The sequence below is a fragment of the Bombina bombina genome, chromosome 4 (assembly GCF_027579735.1).
Source record: "Bombina bombina isolate aBomBom1 chromosome 4, aBomBom1.pri, whole genome shotgun sequence".
Classification (NCBI taxonomy): domain Eukaryota; kingdom Metazoa; phylum Chordata; class Amphibia; order Anura; family Bombinatoridae; genus Bombina; species Bombina bombina.
Window position 1 is genome coordinate 769,607,774 of NC_069502.1, and position 23,426 is coordinate 769,631,199.

At 39.4% G+C, this 23,426-nt stretch overlaps 1 protein-coding gene across 1 annotated transcript in view; it reads right to left on the reverse strand.

Moving 5' to 3' along the window:
- Positions 1-23,426, reverse strand: part of LOC128656928 (ribonuclease T2) — a 104,052-nt gene that overhangs the window by 49,481 nt on the left and 31,145 nt on the right. The window contains exons 4-5 of the mRNA XM_053711102.1: positions 18,298-18,353; positions 6,714-6,771 (exon numbers count right to left, since the gene is read on the reverse strand). Of these exons, the coding sequence (XP_053567077.1) occupies positions 6,714-6,771; positions 18,298-18,353 (114 nt within the window). The remainder of the gene's footprint in view (positions 1-6,713; positions 6,772-18,297; positions 18,354-23,426) is intronic.

The following is a 23,426-nucleotide window of genomic DNA, read 5'->3' on the forward strand; positions in this document are numbered from 1 at the left end:
AGCGAATTATCTTTGATACTTCCATCATAGCTAGGGAGCTTCTTGTCCCTCCCTGATGGTTGATGTAAGCTACAGTCGTGATGTTGTCCGACTGAAACCTGATGAACCCCCGAGTTGTCAACTGGGGCCAAGCCAGGAGGGCATTGAGAACTGCTCTCAATTCCAGAATGTTTATTGGCAGGAGACTCTCCTCCTGACTCCATTGTCCCTGAGCCTTCAGAGAATTCCAGACGGCACCCCAACCTAGAAGGCTGGCGTCTGTTGTTACAATTGTCCAGTCTGGTCTGCTGAATGGCATCCCCCTGGACAGATGTGGCCGAGAAAGCCACCATAGAAGAGAATTTCTGGTCTCTTGATCCAGATTCAGAGAAGGGGATAAGTCTGAGTAATCCCCATTCCACTGACTTAGCATGCACAGTTGCAGTGGTCTGAGGTGTAAGCGTGCAAAGGGTACTATGTCCATTGCCGCTACCATTAAGCCGATTACCTCCATGCATTGAGCCACTGACGGGTGTTGAATGGAATTAAGGGTGCGGCAAGCACTTTGAAGTCTTGTTAGCCTGTCCTCTGTCAGGTAAATCTTCATTTCTACAGAATCTATAAGAGTCCCCAGGAAGGGAACTCTTGTGAGTGGAACGAGTGAACTTTTCTTTTCGTTCACCTTCCATCCATGTGACCTTAGAAATGCCAGTACTAACTCTGTATGAGACTTGGCAGTTTGAAAGCTTGAAGCTTGAATCAGAATGTCGTCTAGGTATGGAGCTACCGAGATTCCCCGCGGTCTTAGTACCGCCAGAAGAGCACCCAGAACCTTTGTGAAGATTCTTGGAGCTGTAGCCAATCCGAATGGAAGAGCCACAAACTGGTAATGCCTGTCTAGGAAGGCAAACCTTAGGTACCGGTAATGATCTTTGTGAATCGGTATGTGAAGGTAGGCATCTTTTAAATCTACAGTGGTCATGTACTGACCCTCTTGGATCATAGGTAAAATTGTCCGAATAGTCTCCATCTTGAACGATGGAACTCTTAGGAATTTGTTTAGGATCTTTAAGTCCAGGATTGGTCTGAAAGTTCCCTCTTTTTTGGGAACCACAAACAGATTTGAGTAAAACCCCTGTCCCTGTTCCGATCGTGGAACAGGATGGATTACTCCCATTAACAAGAGCTCTTGTACACAGCGTAGAAACGCCTCTTTCTTTGTCTGGATTGTTGACAACCTTGACAGATGAAATCTCTCTCTTGGAGGAGAGTATTTGAAGTCCAGAAGGTATCCCTGAGATATTATCTCTAGCGCCCAGGGATCCTGGACATCTCTTGCCCAAGCCTGGGCGAAGAGAGAAAGTCTGCCCCCCACTAGATCCGATCCCGGATCGGGGGCCCTCAATTCATGCTGTTTTAGGGGCAGCAGCAGGTTTCCTGGTCTGCTTGCCCTTGTTCCAGGACTGGTTAGGTTTCCAGCCTTGTCTGTAGCGAGCAACGGCTCCTTCCTGTTTTGGTGCAGAGGAAGTTGATGCTGCTCCAGCTTTGAAATTACGAAAGGAACGAAAATTAGACTGTCTAGCCTTAGCTTTGGCTTTGTCCTGAGGCAGGGCATGGCCTTTACCTCCTGTAATGTCAGCGATAATCTCTTTCAACCCGGGCCCGAATAAGGTCTGCCCTTTGAAAGGTATATTAAGCAATTTAGACTTAGAAGTAACATCAGCTGACCAGGATTTTAGCCACAGCGCCCTGCGTGCCTGAATGGCGAATCCTGAATTCTTCGCCGTAAGTTTAGTAAGATGTACTACGGCCTCCGAAATGAATGAATTAGCTAGTTTAAGGACTCTAAGCCTGTCCGTAATGTCGTCCAGAGTAGCTGAACTAATGTTCTCTTCCAGAGACTCAATCCAGAATGCCGCTGCAGCCGTGATCGGCGCAATGCATGCAAGGGGTTGCAATATAAAACCTTGTTGAACAAACATTTTCTTAAGGTAACCCTCTAATTTTTTATCCATTGGATCTGAAAAAGCACAGCTATCCTCCACCGGGATAGTGGTACGCTTAGCTAAAGTAGAAACTGCTCCCTCCACCTTAGGGACCGTTTGCCATAAGTCCCGTGTGGTGGCGTCTATTGGAAACATTTTTCTAAATATCGGAGGGGGTGAGAACGGCACACCGGGTCTATCCCACTCCTTAGTAACAATTTCAGTAAGTCTCTTAGGTATAGGAAAAACCTCAGTACTCGCCGGTACCGCAAAATATTTATCCAACCTACACATTTTCTCTGGTATTGCAACTGTGTTACAATCATTCAGAGCCGCTAACACCTCCCCTAGTAATACACGGAGGTTTTCCAGTTTAAATTTAAAATTTGAAATATCTGAATCCAGTCTGTTTGGATCAGAACCGTCCCCCACAGAATGAAGTTCTCCGTCCTCATGTTCTGCCACCTGTGACGCAGTGTCTGACATGGCCCTAATATTATCAGCGCACTCTGTTCTCACCCCAGAGTGATCACGCTTACCTCTTAGTTCTGGTAATTTAGCCAAAACTTCAGTCATAACAGTAGCCATATCCTGTAATGTGATTTGTAATGGCCGCCCAGATGTACTCGGCGCTACAATATCACGCACCTCCCGATCGGGAGATGCAGGTACTGACACGTGAGGCGAGTTAGTCGGCATAACTCTCCCCTCGTTGTTTGGTGAAATTTGTTCAATTTGTACAGATTGACTTTTATTTAAAGTAGCATCAATACAGTTAGTACATAAATTTCTATTGGGCTCCACTTTGGCATTGCAACAAATGACACAGGTATCATCCTCTAAATCAGACATGTTTAACACACTAGCAAATAAACTTGCAACTTGGAATACAATTCAATTAGAATAATATTAAAAACGTACTGTGCCTTTAAGAAGCACAGAAGATCTATGACAGTTGAAAATTAATAAATTGAAACAGTTATAGCCTCAATCCCTGTAAACAACACAACTTTAGCAAAGGTTTAATCCCATTAGCAAAGATAACAAATTCTGAAAGCAGGAAACAAATTACAGAATAAACGTTTTTTATCTCAGTCAACTATAATTCTCACAGCTCTGCTGAGAGAAATTACCTCCCTCAAAATAAGTTTTGAAGACCCCTGAGCTCTGTAGAGATGAACCGGATCATGCAGGAAATACAATGAGCTACTGACTGAAATATCTGATGCGTAGCAAAAGCGCCAAAAAACGGCCCCTCCCCCTCACACACAGCAGTGAGAGAGAACAGAAACTGTCAGAAAAAAGATTAAGCAACTGCCAAGTGGAAAAATAGTGCCCAAACATTTATTCACTCAGTACCTCAGCAAATGAAAACGATTTTACCTTCCAGCAAAAACGTTAAACATAATTTCTAGTTATTAAACAGCTTTATGTACTTCTTACAGTGTGATTCTAGTGAAGTACCATTCCCCAGAATACTGAAGTGTAAAGTATACATACATGACATTATATCGGTATGGCAGGATTTTCTCATCAATTCCATTGTCAGAAAATAAAAGCTGCTACATACCTCTATGCAGATTCATCTGCCCGCTGTCCCCTGATCTGAAGTTTACCTCTCCTCAGATGGCCGAGAAACAGCAATATGATCTTAACTACTCCGGCTAAAATCATAGCAAAAACTCTGGTAGATTCTTCTTCAAACTCTGCCAGAGAGGTAATAACACACTCCGGTGCTATTTTAAAATAACAAACTTTTGATTGAAGATATAAAACTAAGTATAATCACCATAGTCCTCTCACACATCCTATCTAGTCGTTGGGTGCAAGAGAATGACTGGGAGTGACGTAGAGGGGAGGAGCTATATGCAGCTCTGCTGGGTGAATCCTCTTGCACTTCCTGTTGGGGAGGAGTAATATCCCAGAAGTAATGATGGCCCGTGGACTGATCACACTTAACAGAAGAAAATTATAGAATAATACAATCATATTTACCTGAGAGCTAGATGAGAGATACAGAGAGTTGCCTTATAACCCCTATTTTTTGGAGTAGAAGAATCCTATCCATGAAAGTCATTTAACCTTACATGTCTAGGCTCCCCTTTAAGATCCAATAAAAACAGACCTTCTCAAATTGTGCTCGAGTATCTAAAATCTTGGATGCTGGTTCATACAATATCTATGTTAAGGACATTTTATTTCTAACCTCAATCCTTGGAGGTACCTTCATTTTCCAATATTTTGGTATGCATGATCTAACAACCGTGCAGGTTATTCTTATAAATGTATTGATGTGCTAATTAAATTGATGTAGTGGTTCATGTAAAAGACCCTGGGATATAGATAGCTGTATTTGTTCTTCTAGAATATTGCTAAGAAAGAAGGAAAGGTTACCCCAAATTGCATATGACGATAAGAGCCTATATCACCACATCCTCTATAACATAGTCTACTATTACTGGGGGACATGTGTGAGGTTTTCAGCGGTGTTAGATACCATCTAAATATGTTTTTTATTGTATTTTCTCTTAAGTCTGCACTCAAGAGATCCTTACATGCAGAGTTAAAAATGTCATCTCAATCTTTTATGTCTCTTGATATATCTAAATCTTTTTCCCACTTCAAGATTATTGTAGACTTGGTAAAGTAAGATGTCATTTGAATTGCTGTATATAATCTGGAAATTGTTTTTTTTGCTCTATGTGAAGTTTTCAATAGAATCTCTAATGTTGTGGGTTCGGAGCATTGTAAGGTTCTGATATTGCATCGAAACGCTGAGGTAACTTGAAGATATTGATACCAATGAAGTATCAATGGGTCTAGAATATTTTGAACTTGGTTGAAAGTCATGGGCTTTCTATTATCCAATAAATCCACTACCCTATATAACCCTTTGTTTGCCCATTTATCCACTATCTTTTGAGTATCTTTAGGAAGAATGTATCCAATAGGTGTCACCAGTGCATGTGTTTGTAATAGATTTCATGATTTGGTCAATAAGGACCATATATGTATTGTGTTTGGGGATGTAGGAGATTTATACTTTCCAAATTTTTCCTCTTGAGGAGTTTTATTCCACAAAATTTAATCTGGGTAAGTAGACCCCTGTAAGTAAGCTTCCAGATGTGTCCAAAGGGCATCCCTAGAATTTCCGCCTAACATTATCGTCTGCGCTAGTTTTGCTGCTTTATAGTATTCTAGCAAATTTGGAGCTCCCACCCTCCCTAGGGATTTGTGTCTTGTAAGGATTGTGGATGGAATCCTTGCCATTTTTCCCCCCTTATAAATGCCACAAGTTCCGATTGTAGAGTCGCTAAGTCTGGTAATGGTATCTTTATGGGAAGAGTTCTAAACAGATATAGTAAATGAGGCAAGATCTTCAGCTTTACTGCCGAGAGTCTACCCAACCAGGAAAACGTGAATGTTTTCCATTTATTCAAATGTTTCCTAATTTCTATGTATATAGGCACGTAATTATATTTATATATCTGATCATACTGTGTAGTGAGGTGAATCCCTAGGTATTTAAGAGAATGTGTAGCCCACTTCAAGTCAAAATTAGTTTCAATGATTTTATTTGTGGTAGGCCTAGTGGTAATGCCTCACACTTGTCGAGGTTGACTTTATTAGACCATTTTTCCAAAATTTCTGGCTACAGAGTGTAGAGATTGGGTAGTGAAATAAATAAAATATCTTTATACCTGTGATGTCTGGAGACACCCTAATTTTAGCTGCCAAAGGTTTGATACACAGAGCGAAAATGAGGGGGGAGAAGGCACATCCCTGTCTCATCCCGTTTAAAATGGGGAAACTTTAAGATTTGTAACCTGAGATAGAAACCTGAGCTAATGGTATTGGGTATATCATATTTAGGGCTTTAATAAAGGCACCCCCGAAGCCCATATGGACCAGAGCTGCTCTCATATAATCCCAATCTATCCTGTCAAAGTGTCAAATGCCTTCTCCGCATCCAGAGATAGAAGCAGAGAAGGCATTTGAGACTCACCTAAATAATCTATAATATTAATCATCCGTCTGACATTATCTGGGGCCTCTCTATCCTTAACCTCTTAAGGACATATGACGGATTTTTTCCGTCATAAAACAATTGAGCAAACTGAAAGCTGTGTCCTTAAAAGGTTAATGAAGCCCACCTGATCAGGGTGTATTAGTGATGGAAGTATAGACTTCAGTCCGCACAGCCCTATTTAAAGGGACATGAAACCCATATTTTCTGTTCCTTGATTTAGAAAGAGTATATAATTTTAAACAGTTTTCTAATTTACTTCTATTATCTAATTTGCTTCATTCTCTTGATATCCATTGCTGAAAAGCATATCCAGATAGGCTCAGTAGCTTCTGATTGGTGGCTGCACATGGATGCCTCATGTGATTGGCTCACCCATGTGCATTGCTATTTATTCAACAAAGGGGATCTAAAGAATAAAGCAAACTAGATAAAAGAAGTAAATTGAAATGTTGTTTAAAATTGTATTCTCTATCTGAACCACAAAAGAAAAAAGTTGAGTTTAGTGTCCCTTTAATAGCATAAGTGATTTAACACATATGTAGCATATTTCTTTTTTTTCAAGGTTGCTTATAAGTTGTCATTCCATCGTAATCATTGTTACTTACGTCCTCGCATCTTACTACTACTAATAAGAAAAGATGCCCTTTATACAAGGTTGGTTCAAATATTTAGTAAAAGCATGTTTTGTTCTATTAAGTAAGCATAATGCAGTTCCATACCTGAATCTGTGAGGGATCAAAGTGCCAAGAGTTATTGCACATCTGTGATTTTTCAGGCCTAAATACAAATAAAACATTTATTTTACTTATAGAACATAAACTGGATAAAGCTAACAAAAAAACTAACCATTTTATGAATTCAAAAGTTGGAACAAACATCTATAAAAATGACATTTTAAAAGATATTACAGTAGAAAAACAGACGTTTTTAGACTTGTAGGAGATGTCTCTCTCAACAAATAGAGTTTTGTGAGTTACCAGTGAGGAATATATTGGGCATGTTGTGTACAAGAATGCACTTTCCTTTTCAATAAAAAAACAAACAGCCTTAAAGGAAATTGTGCACTAGATATTTCTTTGCATAAATGTTTATAAGATCCATTTATATAGCCCATCTGGTAGTATTTTTGTAACAATGTATATTTATCCTAACCAAGCCCCACAGTTTTAGATGTATACGTGCGTTTACAGACTCCTGCTGGCTCCTGTTTATATTATTTTTCTTTTCATATGCAGGGAAGAGGGGAGGTAGGGACTAGGAGTGTCTACTTTTTTGTTACCCCAGCCCCTTTCAGAGGGTGTCCCAGACTACCTTATCAACAGTACTAAACTGGGAGCTTCTAAGTAAGTTTTTAAAAGGTTTTATACTGGATTTTTATATCAGTATCTGTGCATATTCTTCTTTATTGTAGTGCCTATTACATGCAGTTATATGATTGGTGTATTAAATTGGTGTATACTGTTCATTTAATGTAACGTATTTCACACACAACAGGTTTAACATGTTTAAAACATTGCTCTTTTTGGAGTTTAATATCTCTTTAAAGGGACATAGTACACTAGATTCTTCTTTGCATAAATGTGTTGTAGATGATCCATTTTTATAGCCGATCTGGGAGTGTTTTTGTAAAAATGTATAGTTTTGCTTATTTTTTTTTTAATAACATTGTGCTGATTTTTAGACTTCTATACGGTGTCCATTTTAGGACATCCTTGCTACCTCCTCCATCCTTTAAAACTTCATGCTCTCTCCTATAAACTCCCTCCTCCTAAAACGCCATGCTCCCTCCTCTGAAACTCCCTCCTCTCTCTGGTAAAACAGACTCCTTTCTTTTTAATCCTCCCTGCATCATGCAACCTCCTCTATCCTCCCTGCTTCATGCTTCCTTACTCTATCCTCCTTCCTATGTCCTCCATGCTATCTGCTCTATCCTCCTTCCTATGTCCTGTGCTTTATGCTCCCTTCTATGTGCTCCCTGCTTCATGCTCCCTCCTTTCTCATCCATGCTGCCTCCTCTGTCCTCCCTCCTTCCTGCTGCCTCCTCTGTCCTCCCTCCTTCCTGCTGCCTCCTCTGTCCTCCCTCCTTCCTGCTGCCTCCTCTGTCCTCCCTCCTTCCTGCTGCCTCCTCTGTCCTCCCTCCTTCCTGCTGCCTCCTCTGTCCTCCCTCCTTCCTGCTGCCTCCTCTGTCCTCCCTCCTTCCTGCTGCCTCCTCTGTCCTCCCTCCTTCCTGCTGCCTCCTCTGTCCTCCCTCCTTCCTGCTGCCTCCTCTGTCCTGTCTGCTCCCTGCTGCCTCCTCTGTCCTCCCTCCTTCCTGCTGCCTCCTCTGTCCTGTCTGCTCCCTGCTGCCTCCTCTGTCCTCCCTCCTTCCTGCTGCCTCCTCTGTCCTGTCTGCTCCCTGCTGCCTCCTCTGTCCTGTCTGCTCCCTGCTGCCTCCTCTGTCCTGTCTGCTCCCTGCTGCCTCCTCTGTCCTGTCTGCTCCCTGCTGCCTCCTCTGTCCTGTCTGCTCCCTGCTGCCTCCTCTGTCCTGTCTGCTCCCTGCTGCCTCCTCTGTCCTGTCTGCTGTCTGCTCCCTCCTCTGTCCTGTCTGCTCCCTCCTCTGTCCTGTCTGCTCCCTCCTCTGTCCTGTCTGCTCCCTCCTCTGTCCTGTCTGCTCCCTCCTCTGTCCTGTCTGCTCCCTCCTCTGTCCTGTCTGCTCCCTCCTCTGTCCTGTCTGCTCCCTCCTCTGTCCTGTCTGCTCCCTCCTCTGTCCTGTCTGCTCCCTCCTCTGTCCTGTCTGCTCCCTGCTGCCTCCTCTGTCCTGTCTGCTCCCTGCTGCCTCCTCTGTCCTGTCTGCTCCCTGCTGCCTCCTCTGTCCTGTCTGCTCCCTGCTGCCTCCTCTGTCCTGTCTGCTCCCTGCTGCCTCCTCTGTCCTGTCTGCTCCCTGCTGCCTCCTCTGTCCAGATTCATATTTGTTTTTCTGTTAAACAAATATATTGTTTTCTATATGGAGACAGAGGAAAGAAAAAAACATACAGAACAGAGAAGCCAAGCAGAAGGTGTCTGTTTTATGTCTGAGGTTACAAGAAAAACAAGAGATAAGATCAGCAATGTTAACAAAATTTTATATAGGCACCTACTACCTGTTTTTAATTTATCTATCTCTTATTGTATAAACATTTACTGTGTGCAGGTGTCACAACAATCCAAAACAAAAAGTTATTCTAGACTCCAGACTGCAAGGTGATTAAGAGATTTGCTTAAAGGGACAGTAAACAGCTTGAGACTTTAGAATTTCAAGATTTAATCTTAAAGGGAAAATAAACCCAACATTTTTCCTTCATGACTCAGAAAGAGAATACATTTTAAACAACTTTCCAATTTGCGTCTATTATTTAATTTGCTTAGTTCTCTTATCCTTTGTTGAAAAGTATACCTAGGTTGGATAAGGAGCTGGGATTAGCTAGCTGATTGGTGGCTGCACAAATATGCCTCTTTTCATTGGCTTACCAAAGTGTTCAGCTATTGCTGCTCCTTCAACAAAGGATACCAAGAGCTTTTTACTGTCCCTTTAAACAAATCTCGTAATCACCTTGCAGTCTGTAGTCTATAATGACTTTTTGCTTTGGATTGTTTTGACACCTGCACACAGCAAATGTTTACACAATGAGAGATAGATCAACTAAAAAGAGGTAGTAGGTGCCTATATAAAAAGTTGTTAACATAGCTGACCTTAACTCTTGTTTTTTCTTGTAACCTCAGACATAAAACAGACACCTTCTGCTTGGCTTCTCTGTTCTGTATTCTTGTTTTCCTCTCAGTCTCCATATACAAAAAAAATATATGTTTGTATAATTACTTTGCAAAACAAAAAAAATCTTAATCTGGACAGAGGAGGGAGGAGACAAGCAGACAGAACAGAGGATGCAGCACAAAGAAGGGAGAATAGAGCAAGCAGCAGGGAGGAGGCAGCATGGAGAGAGGAAGAAGCAGATAGGAGGCAGTTTTAGCAGAGGGAGTTTAAGAGGAGGAAGCATGGCGTTTTAAAGGATGGAAGAGGGAGTTTTGGAGGAGGGAGCAAGGATGTCCTAAAATGGACACTGTACTCCTAACGAAATCTCAAAGTATCAGATATAAACTGAAGTCTACAGATTCTTGCTGCTCCTGGTTGTATAATGTTTCTTTTCACATGCAAGAAAGAGGGGGGGGGGTGTTCTGCCCTTCCTGCTTTGTCAGTCCCTTTCGCTGGGTGTACCAGCCTAACCTCAACAAACTGTTTTATACTGGATATTTATATCGGTATCTGTGCATATTATTCTTTATAGAAGTGTCTATTAAATGCAGTTATATGAAAATTAGTATATACTTTCCCTTTAAAGAGGCAGTAAAGGGGCGGTGCCTAACCATGCTCAGAGATGGATGCTTGATCTCTGAGCTCCGGGTGATCGAAGGTAAAATCAGTGACCTCCAGCTACTAAAAAGACTCAACTTCGACTGCAAATTAGCCTTAGGGATGTGAGGATCAGATCTCTACACAAAGTTGCCAGCAAAAAGGCGTCTCATCTCCATTGCCGCACATCTTAAGGCCTGCGTGCCCTACGCAACGCTCCCCTGTGCATCTTAGCGGCGATCTACAAAGTTTTGGCCATGACCAACATACAACTAAGGCGAACCTTGCGGATAAGGGAAGCCTCAAAAAACATACCAGTGAGAGAGAAATCCCCACCATCACAGTCCCGTCAAGCTCCGGAACTCGTGGGCCGTATCTACATCTTGGGCAAAGGAAATCTACCACAGGTATGTTAAACCTATTCCATATCATTGCATGGCAATAATCGCCACTACAACAATCCTGGGACACTCCTTCTGTCTAAGATGAAAGGATCTCACTGTAGAACATAAGTCTCCAAAAGATTGAATCATGACTAGGCCCTGAAAATATAACACATACGCATTCCAAAACATGTGACACAGTACACAATGCTCCAACATCATATCAGAGACTGGATTTACACGTTACTTGGCGGTCTTTTCCGACTTAACCTCTGAATAAGGGACTCAAGTTTTTAAGATAAGCTACAGCATATAAAAAAGCTACTATACAGATAGAGTAGATCTGTAGATAATACATCTCATAAGTCACACAGAACCCGGAAGGGTGACAAGTCTTCACGGATTTAACCCAATATATTGACCATAAGAGAGCAAGTACAGAATTAGTGAGTACTTTATTACTTTATCAGCACACAAAGATGGCATCTAAAAGACTTACTAAAGCAGATAAACCCAGCAAGCCGATGGTAATGAATATATATTTTAGACCATCTAAAACTAATAAGCCCACTAACCAGGCTACTTCAGAAGCTGAAGAAGAGCCGGAATAAGAGCTGGAAACCAGCAATACTGATGACGAACAGGTACCTGTCACAAAAGCAGACCTACGCTTACTGGTCTCAAAACAAGACATTTCTTCTAACTTTGAATGTTTGTGGGAAAAGATTGACTCTTATGCACACAGCCGTGACAAACAGTATAACTGAAATAAAGTCAGATATTGCTGAATTAGGAGGCAGGATATAAATCCTTGAAGAACACAGACACACTCACTGAAGATCTCTCGTCTTACTGACCTCCAAGATAAAATCGAATATCTCGAGAGGAAGGCGTAATAACATCAGAATGAAAGGCATCCCTGAGTCAGTCTTAAATAAGGATCTGCAAACATACCTACAGCAGCTTTTCACAGGAGATAAAGAGGAATCTGACTACAATATTGAAAGAGCTCACAGAGCTAGACCGAGAGAGGAAGCCCCACCACGGGATGTCATAGAAAAAATGCTTGAATTCCAAGACAAGGAGAAAATTCTACATGCTGCAAGAAACAACCCGACCTTCAAATTTCAAGGCACTGTAGTGCAATTCTAGCAGGATTTAAGTCTCAGAACACTTCAACGCAGAAGCCTATTGAGACCATTTACCACCATGTTAAGAAAACACCAAATCCAGTATCGTTGGGGATTCCCCTTTGCCATAAACATTATCAGAGATGGAAAAGCAATTACTATCAGGTAAGTTGAGGAAATCCCTAGTCTGTCAAATTCTAGGACTCGAGACTCCACCACTACCAACAGACACCCCTCCATCTTCATCTACAAGCTCACAACTTCAACAGCACACTGTTAGACCTTCCAAATGGATAACAGTGAACAGGAAAAAACAGAAGACCTGAAGGACTACAACAATATCCTTTGTTGAAAATTATGCCAAACAGGGTTTGCAAACCCTAGGACTCCCTAGCCAAGTCTTTACCTCACCTTTTAACCACAAGCCATCTGAGTATAGGTGATGTATGCAATTTTATGTTGGATATGTTAGGAAACTTTTACTAATGTTACTGATGTCCCTGATTTACTCTGTTTATGATTAATACCATGTAATTTCTCAGTTCACCCCCCTTGTATTAGTCACATGTGATTCATTGTGATTCCCATACACTGGGATTATTGTTGTTTATTTTTTATGTTCTAGAGACACTTATGATCTGTTTTTTTCTTTTTTTCCTTAAAGGTACTGCTGAGTCACATACTCCGTTTATTGTTCTATTAATAAGAGAGTGCCTTAGATTAGAGGTTAAACTACCACTATTAATTATGTCTCTATTCAGGAATCATCTAGAGATCCACCACACCCTAGACACCAATCCATAATGACATCTAAAATCCACCTAATTTCACACAATGTGAGAGGCCTGAACGCCAATGTAAAACATTGGGTAGCCAGGTCCTATTACCACAATCTCCAAGCTAATGTTTTTTTTTTTTTTTACAAGAGACTCACCTCATTAAAGCAAAAATTCCCAAATATTGGTCCAAAGTATTTACTAAACACTACCATGCTACAGCCAACGCTAAAACAAGAGGAGTCTCTATTCTAATCCATTCATCCTTAGACTTCACACTCAAATCTACTATTACAGACCCCGAAGGCAGATACCTAATAGTAAAAGGCCATATAGGTGACTGACATTTTTTTTTAAATATACACACCCAATGAAAATCAACATTCCTTTTTTAGAAACATATCTAATTTGCTGACCCCATTGGTCTCAACATAAGATTATATTGGCGGGAGATTTTAACATTAATATGTCCCCCTTCATCCCTACCCATACCACCAACATCTCCAACAAAAAGCAGCGTCACAACAGAACAGTTAATTCTATTCGGGACACCTTCGCCCCCCACACACTTACAGACTCCTGGCAATTTCTATATGGTAATACAAATGACACCACATTTTACTCAGCGCCTCACCGGTCTTACACCAGGATAAACTACATATTCGTTAGTCAGATTTGGCTCCCTCTTATACTATCATCCGAAATCCATACATGCTCATGGTCCGACCATTCTCCAATCTCTCTCCGTTTAGACGGAGTCCAGGATGTTAAGAGGATGAGAACCTGGACTTATGACCCTAGCTATCTTAAAGACACAAAAATTCAAGATAAAACTAGTAAGAAACTAACTGAATTTTGGAACATTAACCTGCATACCACCACCAATCCACTAACAACTTGGGCAGCACAGAAGGCATACATGAGAGGGCTATTGATCTAAAGCAAATCACACTTGAATAGACAAAGAAAAGCTAAGATATCACAACTTCAAACTAAAATAACAAACTTAGAAACCCAACACAAACTAACACTAAAACAATCCACCCTAACCGATCTCAACTACAAAAGGGATATATATCCTAAATAACAAGAACAATATAGAGAATGGTGTTATCACACCTATTTGCTTTGGTGGTACTGGGCCATGGTGGCGCCTCTGTTTTCTTCTTTTCTCATATCCTAAATAACCTTTTGAACACTAATGCTGCAAAAGCAATATTAAAACTGAAAACTCAATATTACATTAACGCTAATAAGCCTGACAAATACCTGGCTAACAAAATACGCAAAAGATGTAGAGCTTCAGCTATCCCTGTTATAACTAAATTAAATGGAATCCAAACGTCCCACCCCCAAGAAATAGTAGACACCTTTGCAGACTTTTATGGAGGAGAACTGTATGATGGAAAGAAGGTCACTCATTCCCTCACCATAAAGTCCCGTACCACTGAATTCTTGTCAAATGCCAAATTAAGCACCTTGTCAGAGGAAGATTGTGCAACCCTCAACTCCCAGATTTCGCTCTCAGAAATTACCTTAGCAATAAAAGAACTTAAAAGAGGCAAAGCCACTGGCCCAGACGGCTTTCCTGGGGAATACTACAAACTATTTAAATCCATATTGATCCCTCGCTTAACTAAATTCTGTAATTACATTTTGGAAGGCCATGCTAATCCCCCCGAACTACTAGCAGCCAAAATTGTTGTCATTCCCAAACCAGGTGAAAATCCTAAATTTTGTTCTAATTATCACTCAATATCCCTCATCAATCAGGACCTTAAAATCTTTACTAAAATCCTTGCCAACCGTCTCAAAACAATTTTACCATTACTCATGCAACCCGATCAAGTAGGTTTCATAAAGGATAGAGAGGCACCCGACAATATAAGACGTATGTTAGACATTATCTACTACCTTACTGAGACTAAAATGCCTTCTCTGATCCTGTCATTGGATGCATAGAAAGCGTTTGACAGAATAGACTGGAGTTATATGCTATCAGTACTCCACACTATGGGATTCAATGGGACCTTTATTACAGCCATAAAGGCAATATACTCTAATCCCACAGGTGACTGCTACAGGTTATAAGTCAAAATCCTTTCCAATTTTTAAAAGGTACAAGACAAGGGTGTCCTCTCTCTCCTTTGTTATTTGCCCTCTGTATAGAACCATTGGCAGCTCAAATTATGACTTTCCCAAGATGTTACAGGAGTTCAAATACAATCCACCACTTATAAATTAACACTATTTGCGGACAACATCTTATCACCAAACCACTTATCTCACTCCCCAACCTGTATAAATATTGGGCGATTTCTCCACCATTTCAGGACACAAGATCAACCTGGATAAGTGCGAAGCACTGCCAATCACATTACCCCCCCCCCACACAGAAACTTATAGAAACTAACTTTGACTTAAGATGGGCTAAACATTCCATTAAATATATAGGGGTTCACCTGACAATCCAATACAACCAACTATATAAATATAACTACTTACCTATATTTAAGGATATACGACGTGACATTCAAAAATGTTCACTCACTCGTTTTCGTGGTACGGCCATTTAGCTGCAGTTAAAATGAATATATTGCCATGAATACTTTACCTTTTCAAAGCTCTCCCGATCAAACTCCCACTTTCCGATTTAGTCACTATACAGGCTGAACTAATAACGTTCATAATGGGGGGGGGGAAATCACCTAGAATTCTGTCAATTTTCACAAGACATAAAACCTTGGGTGGGGGGGGATTATAGGGCATCGAGACTGGCTCAGACAACATTACTAAGTAGGCCAACAACAGACACTCTATGGACTACCTTGGAGACAGAGATGGGGGGATGGAATTATCCAGATGATATACTATGGGAAACACAATCCCAGAATACACATTTGCAATATCATAGGTCTCCCATGTTAGAATACACAATAGTCTCTTGGAACAAAACTGCAAAATATGCTAAATTGATACCACACTACTCCTGGACAATGCCGATTAGATATCTTCTACCCTTAGACTCACGTAGATTAGTGGACAAATGGAGAAACAAAAGGACTTTATAGGGTGGCGGATTTAATGGCTAGCAACAAAATAGCACCATATATTCAGCTACAAGATAGAATTGCGCCCCTAAAATTAAATTGGTTTCTCTACCTACAATTGTCATCCTCCCTTCAGAAATTTCAAAACAATGCCCGACCCAACCCAATACAGTACTAGAAATGATATGTAAAACACAAACTAGACCAAAACACACTATTTCAAGGCTATACATAGCAATGCAAACAGCACATATTCGCACCAAAACTCAAATGATCACAAACTGAGAAAGAGACATAGGAGTCGAAATGGATAAGCAAGAATGGGCAAAATTGTTTAATCTAACAGATAAAGGTCTCCTAAGTGCAGATTTAAGGGAAAATGCAATTAAAACCACATTTAGATGGTATTTAACCCCACTCCAGACATCTCATATGAATCCCACAGGGAGCAGACAATGCTACAGAGGATGTAACGAAGTAGGTATATATTGTCACATGTGGTGGGAGTGCGAAAGAGTAAGGGGGACATGGGACTCTCTGTCTTTGTTACTTTCCTCTATATTGGACAAAAATATCCAAATTACCAAATCTCAAACTTTGTTACATGAGAATATCCATCAATTTAATAAGCCAATCAACATTTTTATTAAGATACTATGTACCATTACAAGGACATGTATAGCCATATATTGGAAAATGGCGGCTCCTCCATGGCCAGAAATACTTAAACTGTACTTACTTACTGTAAGTAAATATTTTCTATGCCTGTTACTAACTAACTACCCCAAATACGCTTTTTATCAATAGCATTTCATTAACATATCTCTACCGTATGTCAGAAATCTTGTCTGCAAATTTAATTGTTTTCCAAACCCACTCCGTGTGTATCCTTTGCTCTGTACCAATCTGTTTACAATACCTAGGTTTCAAAATGGCGATTTAAACACAAAGTTATTGGTTTAAGTATTTTGAACATGCAGTGCTGAAAATAGTGGGCAGGATAACGTGACATCATCGGCGAATAAAAGATATAACTTTTAGAACGTTATGAAACTTCATTTTGGAGAAAATATAGGTCAGTAGGTTTTAATTAATGTTTATTAACTTTAATATGTTAGTTGTTTAGCTTAAAAATTATAACAGAAAGTAATCCTTTAACAAAATCAATCTAACTTATTCAATGTATGAATCGGCATCTTGGGTACTAGATAATAAAGAATCGGTAAACAACATCTGGTTTTACTGGATCCGGAAGGGTAACACCACTAACCCACTCATTCCAGTACATGCAACCCACACCACAACTAAACAATTTATCTATCAACACCTTACTTCTCAAATCTCAGTAAGTGTTATAAGACAATATTACGATACCTGTATTAGTTGAAACCAAATGACTCAGTATTTGTATTTATTTATTTTTACTTTTAATTTCTTTGTTGTTTTGTTTGATTTCTTGATTTCCTTCAAAAGAGTACCCCTAGCGCTGCCATGATTTTCAGGGCGGTGCCGAGAGGTTCTTTATATATCTACTAGATTCACGGACATCTGAAGACTTATAGCAAATTTTGGTGAATCATAATAAAGACTGTAATTTTGTTGTATATTCTAGCCTCTTCCTGATGAGGCTCTCATCTCAACCTCCAGCTAAATGTATTGAATAACTTGACACAATGTTTGTTTACAATAACTTTACTGTTAAAAAAAAAAAAATTCTTCTCAATATAAAGATTTAAACATAAAGAGGCACTAAAGTCAGAAGATAATTGGGAAGTTATTTAAAACTACATGCTCTATCTGAATCATGAACATTTAATTTTATTATCTAATTTGCTTCATTCTCTTGATATTCTTTGTATCATAGGAAGGCTCAGGAGCAGTACTACTGAGAACTTACTTGACACATCGGGTAAGCCAATGACAACAGGCATATATGCATAGCTACCAATCACAAGCTAGCTCACAGTAGTGCACTGCTTTTCAACAAAGGATTCCAAAAGAATGAAGCAAATTTGATATGAAAAGTAAAATGGATTTTTTCTTAATTGCATGCTTTATCTGAATCATACATGTTTAATTTTGACTTTACTGTTCCTTTAACAAAATCTATACACTGGGCTCCATTTACCAATTGGCGGGGGGGACAAGGGTCGCTGTCCTGAACCATTATCCCCTAGCCTCGCGGTGAGCAGGCAGCATTCACAGCCCCCATTTAACACTGCCGAAGCCACTGCCTGTGCAATGCTGCCCCCTGTTCACACACAAGCGTGGTCTGTCAATAATCCTGATTGGATCTGATTGTGACGATGGAAATCCGTCACACTTTAGGTGGCAGAGAGGTTGAGCGAGCCTGAAACGCTGGGGCTCCGAAGCTACTATCGCAGCTTGATACATGGCTCCTAACTTGTTGGGTGATTCTTTTTATAAAACCTTTTCCTGCATCCTAAAAATGGTACAACTGGTTCCTTGTTATTCTGGCTGACTCCAGAGTTTTATTAAATTATTTTCACTCAAATAAATAAAGAACAGAAAGACAATTTTATTAAAGGACAAATACAAAGATGTTATGTTTGAAAAATAATTTGGAAAATGTCTTACCAAAGTCCATGTACAGTCCAATAATTTGGGGGATTTTCACAATGCACCCCATCCATCTGCAAAAGGTGAGAAATAACATGTTTTATTGGATTATTGTCCTAGGCAACCAAGGGCGAAACTTATAGATTCTGTAATCAAACTCATCGAGGGGACCGTGTACTCTAATATTTTCTCCCCTTTAACATGTTCCAAAATATCCATTTTACCTACTAGTACTGTTTGTAAATAGCTCCTTTGCCTTTAATTTTGCTTTTGAAATAGCAGATGCCTATTGTATCCCCACCTATACTGAACATTTCTAAACTAAAAATATGTAATCAGAAAGGTTTACTAAAAATGTTCATTTTACAATTATACAGTAATGAAGAAAATGAGGACTTTGTGTAAATAATTATACAGATAAGATAATAAAGAAGTATCTCCCTGCAAGATCAGCACATTGTATTAGGGTGTGGTTTAATTTACCAGAAACAGATATTCCATATACAAAAATATATCTAAAAACTATTTCCTATACATTTTAACCAATTTTACAGTAAACTGACTCTTTAATCTGAAAATTTGAGATAAAAGTAGTTTGTAAAACTACAGTGGGGAATATTTTGATGCTATATTAAGAGTAAGAGTGGGGGGGGGGAAAGGACTGGTGCATACACAAAATGTTGATAGCTTTTTTTCCTTGTAGTATAAAATGAACAAATATTATCTTTTCCAATTTATTGTAAATTAATCTATAAATTCAAACTGTTATTCATTTTAACTATCTGTTTTTTTGTTGTAGAAAATTCTGAGAGCTCACAGGTAACATAGTAACATAGTAAATGAGGTTGAAAAAAGACCGAAGTCCATCGAGTTCAACCTATACAAATCTAAAATACTTACAAAAAGCTCCAGTTAAGCTTAAATAATCCCACTAAAAGGTGACCCATTTAAAGGGACAGTTCACCCAAAAAATTTCTCCCCTTTAAAATTATTCCCAATGATCCTTTTAACCTGCTAGAGAGTGTATTAAATTGGTTACAAGTAGCTCCTTTACTCCTATTTCAGCATTTGAAATAGCTGATTTAGCCTGTGGTATCGCCACCTACACTGAACAAATTAATACTGGAGTATAGGCTATTAAATAGCCTAAGTATACACAGCCAGCAGAAGAGATTACACTCTCAGTGGGATGCAGGATAGTTAAGTAATAAAATGATAATTTTCCATTGTTCTCTCTATGTATTGAGCTTTGGTGTTCCAGCCAAATAAAAGATAAGGAAGCAAGTCTGTTTACACAAACTTAGAACATAATGAGATCTGATATCACCTTTAAATTCAACCCATTGTAATAGGCTGTGGTTTAAAAGCACAAAATCAGCTACTTTATATACACAAATAAGCATGAAAATGCAATTTCTCAAATATTTTATACTCTGCAGTTGGTATAACAAGTCATTTAAAATACATTAATGGAAAAACAATTTTTCAGTGTACTGTCCCTTTAATACTAGCAATCATATCCATGAATTTTGTTTATAGACAGAAATGTATCCAAATAATTTTTAAATGTATCTAGGGTATTGGCATTCACTACCTCCTTTGGCAATGAGTTCCACAATTTTATTGCTCTTACAGTGAAAAAACGTTTCCGTTGCAGGAGATTAAATCTCCTTTCCTCCAACCTTAAATTGTGACCTCTGGTCACAAACAATTTTCTTGGAATAAACAGAGCTTCTGCCATCTCTGTATATGGGCCTTGAATATATTTATATAAAGTAATCATGTCACCTCGTAAGCGCCTTTTTTCTAAAGAAAACAGACCCAGTTTGGCTAGCCTCTCCTCATAGGTTAAATTCTCCAATCCCCTTATTAGCTTTGTGGCCCTTCTCTGAACTTTTTCAAGTTCTGCAATATCTTTTTTTGCGATTGCTCTCCAGAACTGCACTCCATGCTCAAGGTGAGGTCTTACCAGGGCTTTATATAGTGACAGAATTATGCTTTCCTCCCTTGAGTCAATGCCTGTTTTAATACATGCTAGTATCTTATTAGCCTTTGAAGCTGCTGCCCTGCATTGTGCACCCATCTTTAGCTTGTTATCTATTACTACCCCCAAATCCCTTCCCTCCTGTGTTTGGCTAAGTCTTGTCCCATTTAAATAATATGTTGCCTGCTTATTTTTACTTCCAAAATGTAGAACCTTGCATTTTCCCGTATTAAATCTAATTTTCCATTTACCTGCCAATACTTCTAATTTTTGCAGATCCCTTTGTAACGAAAGTTCATCCTGCTCTGACCTAATGACCTTACTTAATTTAGTATCATCTGCAAAAATAGAGATGTCGCTATTTAATCCTAGCTCCAAGTCATTTATAAAAATATTAAAAACAATAGGGTCCAGCACTGATCCCTGGGGTACTCCACTGATTGCCTTTGTCCAAACTGAGTATGATCCATTCACTACTATTTGTTGCTTCCTATCTTTTATCCAGTTATTTATCCATAAACTAACATTTTCAGCTATTCCCAGTCCCTTAATTTTGTGCATTAATCTCTCATGTGGCACTGTATCAAACGCCTTTGCGAAATCTAAGTATATCACATCAACTGATTTCCCTTTATCTATATGTTTACTTACTTCCTCATAGAATCTAATTAGGTCGTAAAAATAAAGCGGCAGATAAGAGTTCACTGTATTTAAAGTAGCTGCTGGCACAGCTTTTCATATGGGCTGGTCTCTCTGTCTCCCCCTACGCCCCACTAGCACTCTAGGAGGCTAATTTCTGCTGCTCTCTCTAGTTTACATATCTTTTATATAGCCAATACTGCAGTATTTTATTTTTCTGTACCGGCAAAAGCAACTATTTCAGATGACAAAATAATGGTAAAGGAGCTATTTGTAAACAATTTAATGCACTCCCACAATTAACATGAATTACTGAGAACACATTAGGTGTGTGTGTGTGTGTGGGGGGGCAATTTTACAATAAAATGTCAATTTAAAGGTATATGAAACGCACATTTTTTCTTTCATGATTCAGACAGAGCATGTTACGTTAAACAACTTTCCAATTTACTTCTATTATCTCATTTGTTTTGTTCTCTTGGTATCTTTTGTTGAAAAGGATACCTAGGTAGGCTCAGGAGCTGGTGATTGGTGGCTGCACATATATGTCTCATGTTTTTGCTTCACCGATGTGTTTAGTTAGCTTGTAGTAGTGCATTGTTACTTCTTCAACAAAAGATACCAAGAGAATGAAGCAAACTAGATAATAGTAATCACGTGGAAAGGTGTTTTAAATTTGTATTCTCTGTCTGAATCATGAAATAAATTTTGGGGGTTTTATGTCCCTTTAAGGTTACACAACGTTGCTATTTGTGTGCTGTTCTGGCGAACACATTGTAAACCCCCCCAAAAAAAACAGCATTGTCAAAGGGAGATAATGTGTTAAAATTATGCTGGGGGTGTTAAATTCCAGGATGCTATTGTGGAAGGGCGGAACCGTCGCAACAGCGACCGTCCCTAAGGCTGGCAACTCTGGGGGGGGGCCCCACAGGGGCGGACTGGGCCGGGGGGCTACTTGCATACAGCGGCTGTGAGACTGAGTCTGAGCATCAACTTAAGTCTTACAGTTGCTGTATGTAGTAATAAAAGAAACGGACAAGTGCTGTATAGGGCTGGGACGGTCCTCACGTGATGAAGCACGCTATGACACTCATTACTTCCTCCCACTCCCATCCTTATGCAGCTGCACACACAGAGGGAAGAGGGAAGCAGCAAGCTAAGGCCGGGAGGCAAGAAGCAGCAGCGAGGCTAGGCTGGTGCCGGTGGTCACGCAGTGTCTGGTGCGCAAAAACATCACCACAGGGCATAGGGGCCGTGCCTATATGTTTAGCAGAATAAATAAATATCTGTGCAAATATTTCATGTGTGACCTGACTGTGCTTTAGAGAGAGAGATGTGAGTAACATTATTACATTTGTCTGTGCTATATACTTGTGTTTGTGATTATCTTATAGAGATTTGTATTTACAACATGTATGATTTGTATTTACAACATGTATAATTCATCACTACAATTTCATTCCAGCAGCAGCTTAGCAGGTAAATATACTATAATCAGGCACATGCAATATCTGCAGCATGCTGATCTAAGTGTTAGACCGTCGTGTAGCTATTGAATTTAATGTAAGATGATGTCATTATTTCATCAAAACACTGTACAAAATTAAAGGGACACTCAAGTCAAAATTATACTTTCATTATTCAGATAGAGCATGCAATTTTAAACAACTTTCCAATTTACTTCCATTAAAAAAAGTGCAGTCTTTTTATATTTAAACTTTTTGAGTCACCAGCTCCTACTGAGCATGTGCAAGAATTCACAGAATAAGCGTATATGCATTTGTGATTGGCTGATGGCTGTCACATAGTATGTGTATGCATTTGTGATTATATATAAAATGTAATGACAAGAGACCCAATGTTGTCAAGAATATAAAAAATCTTTATAATAAATTTATATAGCGTTTTTTTGGCAAATGTCGTATCAACACATACAAAAATACAGAGGATGCCGGCATCAAAAACAATAAAACATCATAAAATGTATTAAAAAAACAAAGGGAAATGAGCCGATATATTGGGACACAAATGTAAAAATTATCGGCTGGAAATTTGATAAACAAAAAATGTATATATAGATAGACTTGATTAAGGCAGATAATTATTATCACAACAATCTTATCGTTATGTTTTACCAATGATACGATCATATGGTTAGGTAAAGTCCAGACGGCTGTTAAACACAGTGTATGGTGGAGGCGTCTGATCTATTAGCCATTAGGAGTAACTGTGAGTGATGAGCCGTGAGGTTTGACGTCACGTCACCTGACTGGTAATTTTCCTCCAATCCCTGTGACGAGCCTGGACACAGTAATTATTTGAAAAAGTATCCCAGTTGAAAATATATACAGTTAAGTCAATGTATGATTACTAAGTAACAGTAGCGATACTTGCAAATGTCCGATGTCCGATTGACTTTCCCAAGTTGTATAGCGGGTTTATTGTATCAGCGGCTCAAGATAGTGTGAGATGTTGATCCGTTCTTTTTTATCCGTTCTTTTTTTGGGAAGTCCGTCTTTTTTCA